General features: G+C 41.0%; 1 protein-coding gene across 2 annotated transcripts in view; it reads left to right on the top strand.

Moving 5' to 3' along the window:
* The first annotated feature begins 9,535 nt into the window (after nucleotides 1-9,535).
* The window catches only part of LOC133424405 (cytosolic non-specific dipeptidase-like), a 23,558-nt gene continuing 18,586 nt past the window's right edge, over nucleotides 9,536-14,507 (top strand). The window contains exons 1-2 of one of the 2 annotated variants that reach the window (XM_061714985.1): nucleotides 9,536-9,562; nucleotides 11,206-11,316. In XM_061714985.1, the coding sequence (XP_061570969.1) occupies nucleotides 11,206-11,316 (111 nt within the window). In that variant the 5' untranslated portion in view covers nucleotides 9,536-9,562. Of the gene's footprint in view, nucleotides 9,575-11,205; nucleotides 11,317-14,507 lie in introns of both variants that reach the window. The other variant, XM_061714996.1, reaches the window with a different exon arrangement.

The following is a 14,507-nucleotide window of genomic DNA, read 5'->3' as shown; positions in this document are numbered from 1 at the left end:
TTTCTTCTTCTTCTTCGGGTTTCAGGTTTTGGCGGTTGGAAGAAAAATACAGCGTTGTCGATGCCGCCCCCTACCGGCGAGGGGGGGAACTGGACAGCGCTGCATGGAGCACAGGGGGCAAGCCATAAGAACAAAAGCCTGAGATTAGACAGGTATTAAAGGGTTGTTATTATTATTATTATTATTATTATTATTATTATTATTATTATTATTATTATTATTATTATTATTATTATTATTATTATTATTATTATTATTATTATTATTATTAATAATTATTATAATTATTAATAATATAATAATTATTAATTATTAATAATAATAATAATCTTCTTCTCATCCTTTCGGCTTTTCCCTTCAGGGGTCGCCACAGCGAATCATTTGCCTTAAGACCTGGAAACAGGCATTGTGACGTAAAATTGTCAAATTGGTCTGATTCACCACACGAATCGGTACAGATTACTTTCGTACACAACATTGAACATCACGGGTCCGTTTCACAAAGCAGGTTCAACAAACTCTGAGTCTAATCCTGAACTCTTAGTTGATCTACTCTGAGATCGGAAAACTCTGAGTTTTCGGTTCCAGAACAGCGGATTTGAGGTAATTTAGGCCGCGTTCAGACTGCCAGCCAATATCCGATTTTTAGCCCATCCAAATTGAAACTGGATGACTCTTTTGAAGTCTGAACAGTCCCAAACCACATGAGATCCGATTTTTGCAAACCAGATGGAAACCACCTCCGGGAGGTAGTTCCATATCGCATTCATATCGCATTTGGGCAGCCTCGAGTTCCAGTAACAGAGGTCCGACGGGAGGATTAGAGTGAGATGGAGCAGTCTCAAACGATTTAAAATATTGCACAGTGTATGCCCAGCTTTACAGGTATGGAACAGCATGTGAGCTGGCTCCATATTGTTTTTGATGTCGCAATTACATGACTTCACACAATACATGCGCTGGGTGACGCCTCCGCTCCGACGTCGTTGCTACGGCAACCCGTCAGATCAGTCAATGATGTGGCCCAGTCTGAACAGAGCCAGATCCGATATGAACACTTGCTAAAAACAGTGTGGACAGTCAGCCCTGAAAATCGGATATGAGAAGGAATCAGATATGAATCAGATTTGCCTGCAGTCTGAACGCGGCCTTACTCAACTCTAAGTAGTTTCACCTGGAGTTAAGCGCGTGCGCCACAACTATCAAAAGCCAGTATCTATAGAGCCCTGATACAACGATTCACCATGGACACCGGCGACAACAAAAGAGCCACATATTTTATTTTTTAAACCATATTTAACATTTCAATTTACAAAATCCCTTTGGGAAAAATTAGTTTGCATCTGAAGATCCACATACTTCACACCGTGTCCTTTTTCACCCGAATGGAATTAGAGATTTTGGAGTTGGAGAGCCCTGTATTATGCTCTTATTTATTCATGTAATAATATACAGGTGGAGGTCGGAACATTTGAATATATTGCAAAACTTCATTCGTAGTAAATTCAACTTAAGGTGAAACAAATATTATTTCCCACTACATGCAAAGTGAGATATTTCAAGCCTTTATTTGTTATAATTTTGATGATTAGCCTATGGCTCACAGTTTATGAAAACCCCAAATAAAAAATCTCAAAAAATTAGAATATATTATGAAATCATTAAACAATTCAATCATCAAAATTATAACAAATAAAGGATTAACATATATTGCTTTGCCTGTAATGAGACTATGTAATATACATGTATTACGTGGTCTGATAACCATCTCCCGACGAATATTTAATTCTCTGCGCATTAATGCTGCACCTTCATCAATTGTGTCTTCATTACTCTATCTGACACTCTTTTAACCTCCTAGTCGGGGATCCACATGCCCAAAAGCTCTTGAAAATGGGTTGAACCTGTGATGTCATGCTATACTTTTTTTGTGTGTTTTTTCTATTAATTTGGCCATTAAGGTCCACAGAATGAGAGGCCTGCTCTGCCGGAAACATTGCGAAAAAAAGTTATGGCCATTTTTGTATACTGAAGCCTGTATTTTTTGACTGGGTGACGCGAACTAGGTTTATTTTCTTTAAGTGCTCAATAGGTTGGTTAGGCTGTCAATAAATGATTCCCAGATACACAGAACACATATGTGAACAACACCAAGTCAAAAAATACACTCACAAAGCCTTTTCTAATGATTTGTAGTCATTTTTTGTACAAAAAATACAACCGTTTTTTGCAATTTTCCCAATACTTTCATCTTCACTTCAATAGTAATCAACTTTGCCATGGGTTATGACATCCGCTAATGTCTCATTATTTTCATCAATCTTAAAAGTCATTCCACAAAAAATATTATTAAAATCAAGCCTAAATAAAAGGAACTGTGTTGACTTTATTACCCTTATGCTCAAAATTCTAAGAGCAAAAGAAAAAATAAAAATAAAACAAAAAACTAAAGGCAATAGACATTTTAAGCTGTTACTGGAATCTAGCAGTCTCCTTTCTCTGCACAGACAATGATTGCACATGTGTTAATAATAATAATAATCACACCTGTACAGCATCTAAGTTAATCAGGGAGTTTTGTCACTATATCAAGAGAGGTTTGCTGGACTCATTTTCTCCACTGCATTTGAACACATGGACACAGTGGATATTTTGGATGGATATAGCACATCCCAGGTAAACCTTTTATTCTTATTGTGTAATTGTTTCTTAACTTTCATAGCAGTAGCTTACACGTCAATGCAAATGGAGATATCATACTTGGAGGCATCTAGGAGAGTGAGCAGCAACCTCTACAACCACCTGGCATGGTTGATAACAGATGCATCCCCAGAAGTGGGTGAGGACGGCCGGGTGAAAGTCAGTCCCAAGCAGCATGAACAAGTTCTTAACCTTGCCCAGGATGTCTGCCATACAGTTGCAGGCATCCCAACACCAAAGCACGTTGGGACCGCATTGTACATCCTCAAGGAAACCAGAAGCAAGGCAACTGTCACACTTCTAAACAGATTTGGGAACAGCATCAGCTACCAGGATGCCCAGAGATATATTACAACAATGGCAAAGTCAGTTGATGAGCAGAGAGGTCAGGATGGCACCTTTATACCAACAAACCTTAAGGTTGGACGCTTCACACAATTTGCATTTGATAACCTTGATTTCCAAGAGTACACAAAGGATGGACGAACATTACATGGCACAACACATGTCATATTCCAGTACAAGGATCCTAATGAAGATCCCACGCCAAAGCCTTGTTTACCGTTGCTGACAACCCGCCAAGCATCCCTGGGCCCTTCTCAGCCATTTCAAACCAAGGATAGCCACCTGAGTCTCAAAGATCGTCAAAAGAGTCGTTCTCTGGTTGGAGTTGAAACAGAGCCTAAGCTACCCATGTGTGTAGCTGAACCTCTTAACCACCTGAGCATGTTGTGGCATTTGGTGCATATCTGCCCTACTGTTCTCTTGGAGGATCTGAAACCAAGCTGCACCGCTCCAACATGGAGTTCATTCCAGGCATTTCTCATCCCAGCTGCTACCCCTGCAACTGTGATTGGCTATGGGCCTTTCTTTCCCAAGTCTCCAACAGACCCAGATGTGGTTGAACATTCAGTCCAATACTGCATGGATGTGTCCAGAAAACAAGGCCAAGAGTTCACCACCATTACATGTGACCAAGCAATCTATGAAGTGGTTCTGGGTCTGCAAAAGAAGAACCCTCAGATGTATGCAAAAGTTATCTTGCGCATGGGTGGATTTCATATTGCTCAAAATTTCCTTAAAGCAATTGGGCATTTCATGCAGGCAACTGGAATCGAAGACATCATGGTAGAAGCTGATGTTTGTCTCCGTGGAACAGCAAACAAGATCATCAGTGGGAAAGACTACTATGCAATGCTGCGTGCCCACAATATGGTACATGCAGCCATGTTTGCCCTACACTGGGAAGCATTTTCCAAATGGTTGATCATTGAAGAGAAGGACCCGGAGTGCATATCTGCACTTACCATCAATGTCCAGCTACTCCTAGACGCCCTGTCAGAAAAGGATGAGGAGAAGGCATCTGCTGCATGTGCTGATGCAACTGACCAGCTGAAAGAGCTGTCGTGTTTGATGGCAGAGTTTGATGACACATGTACTTCACCTACCTCAAAGCTCTGGATAATGTACATGGACATGGTGATGATTCTGAAGCGATTCATCCATGCTGAGCGTGCAGGCCTGTGGGAGGAACACCTGGCTGAAGTAGAAAGGATGCTACCATACCTTGTAGCTTCTGGCCACTACAAGTATTTATCTTGCTTGCCTCACTATTTGGAAGCCATGAGAAGCCTACCTACACTGGCTCCGGAGGTCCATAGAGAATTCAAGAATGGGAACTTTACTGTGCATCAAACTGAAGGTCGTTTCAATGGTGTCTGGACAGACAACTCTTCACGGGCATCAGTCAGCAGCCAGCAGCCATGGAGAAATACTTGCGAGCTCTTCCATGTCTGACAGCGGTATCAGAGCAGACAAAAGCTATGGTACACCTGGACACCAAACACCATGAAGACTCCAAAAGCCAAGGACAAAAGGACACAGAAAGTGTTCTGAAAATAACAGATGTAGTCAAAAACCAGATGATCAATCCCTTCATGTGTGAAGAACAGGAGCTGCTTAACATTTCAACAGGCCACAAATCTGCATCTGCAGACTTGGTGTACGCCCGTGAAAAAGGATTGGAGGCACTGGCTGCAGCAAGAAAAACAGACAGTGAGAAAATAGCCCCATTGAAACTTGCCACATTTGCAGCAAAGACAAAAAAGACAATGTCCATGGCTCTCAAAGCCAAGAAGGTCTACCAGGAAGAGAGTGCTGTTGTCCGAAACCTGTACTTTGTGCAGGACTTGGATGAAGACAAGAAGGTAGGAGTCTTTGGTCATGAGTGGACAAGTTGCCCAGCCTCCCTGTTTGAGCCAGATCCATCCCTTGACCCAGGTAATGCCATGCGTAAAGGGAATAAGGCAGACTACTCTACTCTGCACTGGGGACCCGAACAAATGTAGACAGTGAGAGTGAGTGAGTTAATCCGTTGTTTTTATTTTCCTGATCATTTAAATGTTTGTGATATTAGACGTATCTTTATTTTATTCAGCCAATGTTTTTCCTTTTTTACTAATACATAACAAATCTACTGTGCACAACTGTTTATTTTCCTATAAAAATATATATATGTTTTGAATTTGTTTTTTTGGGGGGGTACAGTTTTTTTCAACAGCAAAAAAACTCTCTGGGAATTTTGAGCATAAGGGTAATAAAGTCACCACAGTTTCTTTAATATAGGCTTGATTTTAATAATATTTTTTGTGGAATGACTATTAAGATTGTTGACAATAATGAGACATTGGCTGATGTCATAACCCATGACAAAGTTGATTACTATTGAAGTAAAGATGAAAGTATTGGGAAAAATGCAAAAAAACGGTTGTATTTTTTGTACAAAAAATGACTACAAATCATTAGAAAAGGCTTTGTGAGTGTATTTTTTTGACTTGGTGTTGTTCACATATGTGTTCTGTGTATCTGGGAATCATTTATTGACAGCCTAACCAACCTATTGAGCACTTAAAGAAAATAAACCTAGTTCGCGTCACCCAGTCAAAAAATACAGGCTTCAGTATACAAAAATGGCCATAACTTTTTTTCGCAATGTTTCCGGCAGAGCAGGCCTCTCATTCTGTGGACCTTAATGGCCAAATTAATAGAAAAAACACACAAAAAAAGTATAGCATGACATCACAGGTCCTCTCAAATTTTCAGTGACTGGATCCCCGACTATCCAGGACATTCCTAACAAACTCCTCCTTCAAGATAACTCCTACTCAATTTCTCTTCCCATCTACACCATGATAGAACAGCTTGGAACAGCTCCTAAACTTCTAGCCTTGCTACCTTTCCCCCTGGTCTCCTGGACACAGTATATCTACCTTCCTCCTCTGCATCATGTCAACCAACTCTCTACCTTTTCCTGTCATAGTTCCAACATTCAAAGTTCCTACTCTCAGTCTTAGTCTCTTGGCGTTCCTCTTCGCTCTCTTCCTACGAGCACACCTTCTTCCTCTCCTTCTTCGATGAACAGTAGTCTAATTTCCACCGTCATCCTGTACGTCAGGGGTGTTGGACTCCAGTCCTCGAGGGCCACAGTCCTGCATGTTTTAGATGTCTCCTTGCATCAACACACCTGCTTCAAATTAACCGTCGTCACCGGTTTGTCATCAAGGTCTGGAGAGTTCTGTTGTTGACACAGCTCCTTGTATCACGGTGTGCTGAAGCAGGGAAGCATCTAAAACATGCAGGAATGCGGCCCTCGAGGACTGGAGTCCGAGACCCCTGCTGTAGGTGAACAACACAGATGGCGGCCATTTTTAACCCGGGCCTCGACCGATCCAGTATGGAAGTCGTAGATTTGATTCGCATATTTGATTTGGCAAAAGTTTTACGTTGGATGCCCTTCCTGACACAACCCTCTGTATTTAACTGGGCTTGGGACCGGCACAATGAGGCAATGGCTTGTACCCCCCCTTGTGGCTACATTAAAGCGTTAGGAATAATGTATTGTCTATATATCTCTGTGTGTGGTTTAATGTGACTTCTTTCTTACTGGTTGAACCAATTTAAGTCAGACAAATCTCAGGTGTCTCTGGGCTTAAATGTTTGACATTTACTGTCCAGGATGGTGGTTGGTTGAACATTAACCTCATCTTGGCTTCTGCAGGAGTTGTACAGCCAGTCGTACAAGGAGATTGGCGTCATGTTCGCTTCAATCCCCAACTTCTCTGATTTCTACACGGAGGAGAGCATCAATAATCAAGAATTAGTAGAATTGATGAACAGCTTTCACCTGAATGGCTCAGAGAGTAATCAGACAGAAATTTGGGCACAAAGTTGGACGTACCGTATACAAGGTGACTTCATTGGACATGATTTAGCAAATCCTCCGGTGGTTTTGCCTGCTGACCCTCAGGCCTTAACTGAAGCAGTAACACGATTAAATAATTGCATTATAGCTGTCTTCCGTAGAGGAACAGACGCAGCATCAGCGAGCCTTCAGATGATGATCCACTTATTATTATCTGCAGGAATTTTACACATCGTCTCCCAAAGAGTCTGACGGTAAAAATCTAACCTTTCTGTGCAAATCATGTCCACCTGCACTGAGAAAACAAGTCTGAGCGTCTGCCTCGTCAACTTCACATTTGAAACGTCATGTGGAGTTAAAGCATCCGTCCAGTGTGAGAAAATATCTGCAAGTCCTTGACAATCAAACAAAGTGATCAGGAAAAGCCAAGAAGACCCAACAGCCCCAAACGACCCCAGTCCCACTGCTGCTCCTTCAGGGGGAGGATTTACCTGCAACAGGGAGACAAACTGATAATGGACTACATTTTTAGTATAGGGGGGTGTTTCATTTGTACTTCTCACCTAAAAATATTGAAATGAACTGAATTTGAACTAAAGTGTTCTTCACCTCTTTTGTTCCCAAACTCCTTGTTAATTCTAACCCACTGAAACTACACAGTGTCCCGCTAGTGAGTGGCCACTACAGTTTATCAAAAGTGGTGTGAATACCTGTCAATCACTGTTGAGCTGATGGATTTTTTTTTACATTTTTTTTCTAATAATACATGGGCATAGCATACATTGATATTGGTAGTAGGGTGTAAATAGCCTAAGCCATTTTATTTTCACGCTAGTGTTGCAAATCTCTTTATGTGTCTCCCTCCAACAAAGACGGAAACAGGATGGCTTCATTTAGAGCAATTTATCCAATCAGCATGAACAGGTGATGAGATTAAGTACTTGCAGACAAACTGATCTCGGGTTAAAAAGCTGGTATTGCTGCATGTGAATGAGAGACGCTTATGAGAAAATCCGTGTTAAGTTACTCCCAGTGGGGAACCTGCCTGATGTGGAACAACAAAGTCCGGCTCTGCTCTGCTTGTTCACTCGGAGTTCCCAAAACATTAACTCCAGGAATTTTACATGCTGCTTTGTTCCTACTGACCCTCTCCCCCACCATGCACACACACACACACACACACACGCATGTACACGCACACACACATGCACGCACGCACACACACACACACAGACACACACACGCACACACACACACACACACACACACGCACGAACACAACACACACACGCACGAACACACACACGCACGCACACATACACACATACACACACACACACGCACGCACACATACACAAACACACACACACAAACACACACACATGCACACGCACTCACTCACACACACACACACACACACACACACACACAGACCTACACACAGACATACACAAAGACAGACACACACACACACACACACACACACACACACACACACACACACACACAAAGACATACACACACACATACACACACACATACACACAGACACACGCACACACATTGTAATAATAATATTTATATACCAAAAAATTTAATGATTGGTCTTTGGTTTCCTTTAGTTTTCACTCTTCTAGAGATTGTTTTTTTTTTGTTTCCTCTAAACATTGATAATTTACTTTCTCTGTTAGTTGTTTTTCTGAGATCCGTCTTCTGTTTGTTTTTTACTTGATTTTTCTGTCATATTTACGTTTGTCTTCCTTCTTGTTTTGCATGTGTGTTTACTGTTTTTTTGTTGTTGTAGATTTTTTGTCCTTGTTATATTAGTATTGTCAGCGGTTGACATTTCCCCCAGTTTGTTTCTGTTTTGCCCCGCCTGTGTCCCATCTGCCCTGATTGTCTGCACCTGTGTCTCGTTATCCCCTGTGTATATCTGGTCTTGTCATTCCCTTGCTCCTTGTGGTTCCGTACTGTGCTTTCCTCCATGTGTCCTGCCTGTTTTTTTATCCCTGTTTCCGTGTGTTTTTGATCCTGCTAAGCACCGCTTTGGTTTTTGTTTTTTTTTGTAAATAGGCTAAACCCTTTTTGTTGCAAACTCCTTGTTGCCTCGCTCTCCTGCATCTGGGTCCTCACCACACCAGTCCTGACAAGTATCAACTATGAAGTAAACATGGTTAAAAAGGGTAGGCAAAAAATAAGCTTAGGCTTCAGCCTACACCTTTTGGTCGGTTTATTCCTTACTTCTTTTTTTATTATTTCTTTCCTACAAAAGGAAATTAAATGCAATGTATTGTATCAATTGAAACTGATCGACCAAATAAACTACTACTACTACACACACACAGACCTACACACAGACATACACAGACACACACACACACACACGCATGTGCACACATACACGCACAGACACACACACACACACACACACACACACACACATTCTTGGAGCAAGAACAATAGATTAGAATGTAATTCTTGACCCTGTCAGCAAGAAAATGTTAATTTGTCAGCCTTCCTGGCCGTGTGTCTGGAAACATGTCCCAGCGTGACCCCGGGGGCCCAGGAGGAGTGCGCTGTGACGGGAGGCGTATAAATGTCCAGCCGGGAACACGGGGCCACAATCTGTCGGCGCTGAGACCAGGCTCCAGCAGAGAAAAGGTAGGACTAAAGGTCAGCCGCGCGGTTCTGTCGCTGTGCTAGATGTTATTCTGTCTGCAGATCAAACACATTTATACTGTAGAAAGTACACTCTACTTGATGGGAGGACATATACATTACAAACTGTATTTATTTATAAATTCATTTTTAATTCATGTTGAGGTTGGATTTGTAGTGTGGGAATCTGGATGTCTCTGTTGATATTTCCTAAACCTGGTCCAGTTACAGAGCTGATTGGTGTACTGAGGGGGGGCAGCCTTTTGATTTTTTATTTTGTATGTATGTATGTATATGTATGTATATGTGTAGGTATGTGGGATGTGTATGTACTATTGTATTATTGTATTATTGCTTATACAAATACTGTATGGAATGATATTTATTTAACATTGCACTAGTTTATAAAAGCTAACATTTTTCTTGTGAAAAGGGTAGGCGTCATAAGCTTAGGCTTCAGTCTACACCTTTTGGTCCTTGGTTTTTAGTTAAAATTGTATAAAATTGTATATATATATATATATATATATATATATATATATATATATATATATATATTACTACCGGTAAACTAAACTAAATTGAGAACGGGGGGTCTCTCTTACAAAGGAAACCTGGCCAAGATAGCAGCAACACAGTTACAGAATTAAAAGATAAAAAACAAACAAACAAATTAATTAATAACATAAAGACATAATTAATTAAAACACTTGCATGCAGACAGTCTGAACTCCACTGTTTTCATCAGAGCTTTAAATTCAGTCACAGGTATGAGGTTTGGTAAATGCAGTTGGGATTGAAGTTTATTCCAAGCATCTGGTGGTGAATAGCTAAAAGCTTTTCTTCCCAAATTCTTTCCATTGAGCGGAGATTGTAACCTCCTTGTTTCCATGTTAAAGAGAAGATAAATAAGAAGGAATTTTACCCATAATGGCTTTATAAATGAACATATACCAATGACTGAGCTGACGAGTAACGATGTAACGATGACCAATTTACTTTAGTGTAAAGAAAACAGCGATGGGTGAGAGAACCACAGTTTGTTATTAACATGATACACACTATCCAACATGCGAAGACGATGCATTCATATACAGCACATCCCCGTAGTCAATTACAGGTAAAAAGCTTCTGCATGTCGACCTACGGAGTGGAACAGCCTGAGCTTGGAGTTAAAACAAAGTCAAAACATATCACCATTTAAAAAAAGATACAAAGAAACATTCTTTTCAAAATACAGATGCGAATAAACATGTAGATGTACTTCTATTATTACATACATAGTAGCACAACTAAATGCTGGGAGTTTGTTTTGTTTTGTTTTGTTTGCCTTGATTTGCTTTGATTTTGACTATATTTATATATACATATAACTGAGTATTATATCACTGTATTGAACAGTTATTGAAACTTGTCTTGTTATATGTAAGAATGTAATATGTAATAATGTACCGGTATGTAAGATTCAGGGGTGGTTACTTCATTCCTACTCCGTTTCGAGCATGTTGGTGGATCCGTCAACTAATATTATATGAAGTGCTATACATATATATATATACATATATATATATATATATATACATATATATATATATATATATATATATATATATATATATATATATGTGTGTATTCTGTTTTTTCAGATGAGTCCTCTCCTTCTGCCCTCCGTCTTGCTGTTCGTCGGCGCGGCCCACGCTTTCCAGTATACGGAGCTGGCGCAGTATGTTGACGACCATGAAGAAGAATATGTGGAGGTACCGTTGTTCTGTCAAGTCAAGTCAAGTTCAAGTCAACTTCAAGTTCCTCTTATTGCCACACGGCTCGGCCGGTGGAATTAGTTTCACGGTGCAGGTGGTAGCTGCAACAAAACACCACAGCAGTACAAAAGGCAGAACATTTTCCAGAAGAAAAAGACAGAGACAGAACACTGCAGACAGAACTGGATGAGGCACACAACAGCACATATCAGACAGGACCACCGAAATAGGACTAGGAGTTAAGCATTTAATAGACGTATGGCCGAGGGAAAGAAAGAGTCGTTGTATCTCTTGTTCCTTTTACCCAGTGACTTATAAATAATCCTCCTTTGGAAGCGGAGGCGCTTAAACAGAAAGTTGGCAGGGTATTTTAGTTGCCCGTGTGATGGTGTGGTGTTTAAACACAGAATATTTTGGATTATGGCAGTGTAGAATTGGACCATTAAATTCTTCCTGATTCTGTATTTTCTTAGTTGTCTGAGGTGAAATAGTCTCTGGTGTGCTGTTTTGAGAAGATGAGTGGTGTGGTGGTCCCAGTTCAGTTTATTGTTGATGTGTGAGCCAAGGAATTTGAATGAGTCTGTGGCAGAGATGGGTTGGTTGGTTGATGATGATGATGGTTGGTTGTTGATGATGATGGGGGCCTTGACGGGAGTGCCTTTACGGAAGTCAATGATCAGTTCCACAGTTTTAGCTTCATTGAGGATGAGGTCGTGGTCCCTGCACTTGTTCACTGTCCTCTCCACCTCTGACCTGCAGTCGTCCTCCCTGCCATCTTTGATCACCATGTTAGTGTCATCTGCATATTTCAGCAGCTTGACAGAAGGGGAGGCTGATCGGAGGTCGTTAGTGTAGAGCGAGCGTCAGCAACCCGCGACTCTAGCGCCGCCCTAGTGGCTCCCTGGAGCTTTTTTTAAAATGTTTGAAAATGGAAATAGATGGGGGAGGGGAATATATTTTTGGTTTTAATATGGTTTCTGTAGGAGGACAAACATGAAACAAACATTTTGAACGTTTTCCAATGCTGTAAAAATGTGTAGAATAAATATTAAATTTCAACATTTTTGTTAACGAAGATACCCAAATATGTAATTTAAATTCTGATTAAATGAAAAAATTAAAACTACAATAAAAAAAAAAATTAAACATAAAAAAAATAATCCTTAAAATATATAAAAACTAAACAATATGATGGTTTAATTACTTTAAATCCTTAAAACATATAAAAACAAAACAATATGAAGGTTTAATTACTTTAAATCCTTAAAACATATAAAAACAAAACAATATAAAGGTTTAATTACTTTAAATCCTTAAAACATATAAAAACAAAACAATATGAAGGTTTAATTACTTTAAATCTGGATTAAATCCTTATTTATTTATTTTTTTTATATTTTTGCTGGTGTTTCTATGTAATTTATGCTTAGTCATGTTAGTTGACCAAAATATGTCATTTAAATTGTGCGTTTCTACCAGCAGGGCGGCGCCAGCCAGGTGGCTGTTGTCTTCATTCTAAGGCTTATACGAGACTTTTCATTTTTTGCGGCTCCAGACATATGTGTTTTTTGTGTTTTTGGTCCAATATGGCTCTTTCAACATTTTGGGTGGCCCCTGGTGTAGAGGGAGAAGAGCCACGGGGGTAAGACACACCCCTGTGGCCCCCCAATGTTGGTGGTCAGAGGGAGAGAGGTGTGGTCGTTGTAGCGGACTACCTGACCAGCAGCCAGAAACAGAGGGAGGGGCCAATGCTCACGTTGGTCAGGAAATGGAACAGTTTGGGGGGATTGATGGTGTTGAAAGCACTATCTAAAGCTTGGGGACAAGCGATACTAAGCGTTGTTCTCTGGGAGATGAGGGCTGCTCAAAATGAAAAAAATGCACAGCTTAGTTTTAGGGAAGAACAAATATGCTCATGAACTCGTTCAGAATCATTTTGGTTGCTGAGGATTTTTGGGGCTAATTGTTGTAAGAACACTGCCACTGTGTTTGTGACAGGCTCACAAGGGGGAACCCAAGAGCGAGACAGTGGTGGAGTGAGTTAATTTATTGTAGGGAAGGGGAAAAAGGCGGTCCGGTTAGGGCAGAGGTGGTTGCTGGCACGGGGAATGGCTGGTGTGGGGAGGAGAGGACGACGGAGGGCTGAGTGGAAGCCAGGGGTAGCTTGGAGCTGGAGGGTGGCTAGGAGAACAGGCTGGTTGGAGCTGGCAGATGAGAATGGTCCTGGGGAACAGCAGAACAAGCAGTCAGTAAACAAGCTCAAAAAGTAGCTAGAAGATCTCACTAGGGCAGGGGTGTCCAAAGTGGGTCCTCGAGGGCCGGTGTCCTGCATGTTTTAGATGTCTCCTCGCTTCAACACACCTGATTCAAATTAACTGTCGTCACCAGCTTGCCATCAAGGTCTGGACAACTCTGTTGGTGACACAGCTACTTTTATCACTGTGTGCTGAAGCAGGGAAACATCTAAAACCTGCAGGACACCGGCCCTCGAGGACCGACTTTGGACACCCCTGCACTAGGGTTTTCACTGGGATCGGCCTGAAGTGCGCACCACAGAGGTTTGACAACAATCTGGCGAGGAGTAGTGGAAAAGCCAGTGTAGAAATACTGCAGTGGAGATGAGTTGATGGATGGCAGGTGTGGAGACTGAGTGAGCTGATGAGCTGATGGCAGGCAGGTGTGGAGGAATCCAGGAGCTGAGTGTGAGTGGCAGATGACCACACCCACACCAGCACACAGAACAAAACACAGGGAGAGACCGAAACACAAGGGAGGGGAGAACACAGGGAAACAAGAGGGAGGTACAGCCAAGGCTGTAACAGTGTTGTTGTTTTTAAACCTGTTTTAAATACTCAGCAACAAGACAGCATGTATCAAAGACATGTATTACAGTTAAATAAGTAAAAACATAAATGTTTAATGAGATGTGTTGGTGTTTTTAAAAATCTGTACTCCAGTAAATGAAGGCTTAAAGTCACCTTGTTCAATCATTTTCTGGGTTCTGCTTCAGAAACTGGGTGCTGCTGGTTCCCTGTCTCTATTCCTACGGAAGAGTATTAGGGCCAGGCAGGAGAAGAAATAAAAATATTTTAGAAGAGGAAGATTTTTTTTCATTATGCACTTTGAGAAAAAAGTTGAAATGTCGAGAAAAAAGTTGAAATTTCGAGAAAAAAGTCGACATGTCGAGA

Source organism: Cololabis saira, chromosome 3 (assembly GCF_033807715.1).
Source record: "Cololabis saira isolate AMF1-May2022 chromosome 3, fColSai1.1, whole genome shotgun sequence".
Classification (NCBI taxonomy): domain Eukaryota; kingdom Metazoa; phylum Chordata; class Actinopteri; order Beloniformes; family Belonidae; genus Cololabis; species Cololabis saira.
This window is presented reverse-complemented; position numbering and strand designations above follow the sequence as displayed.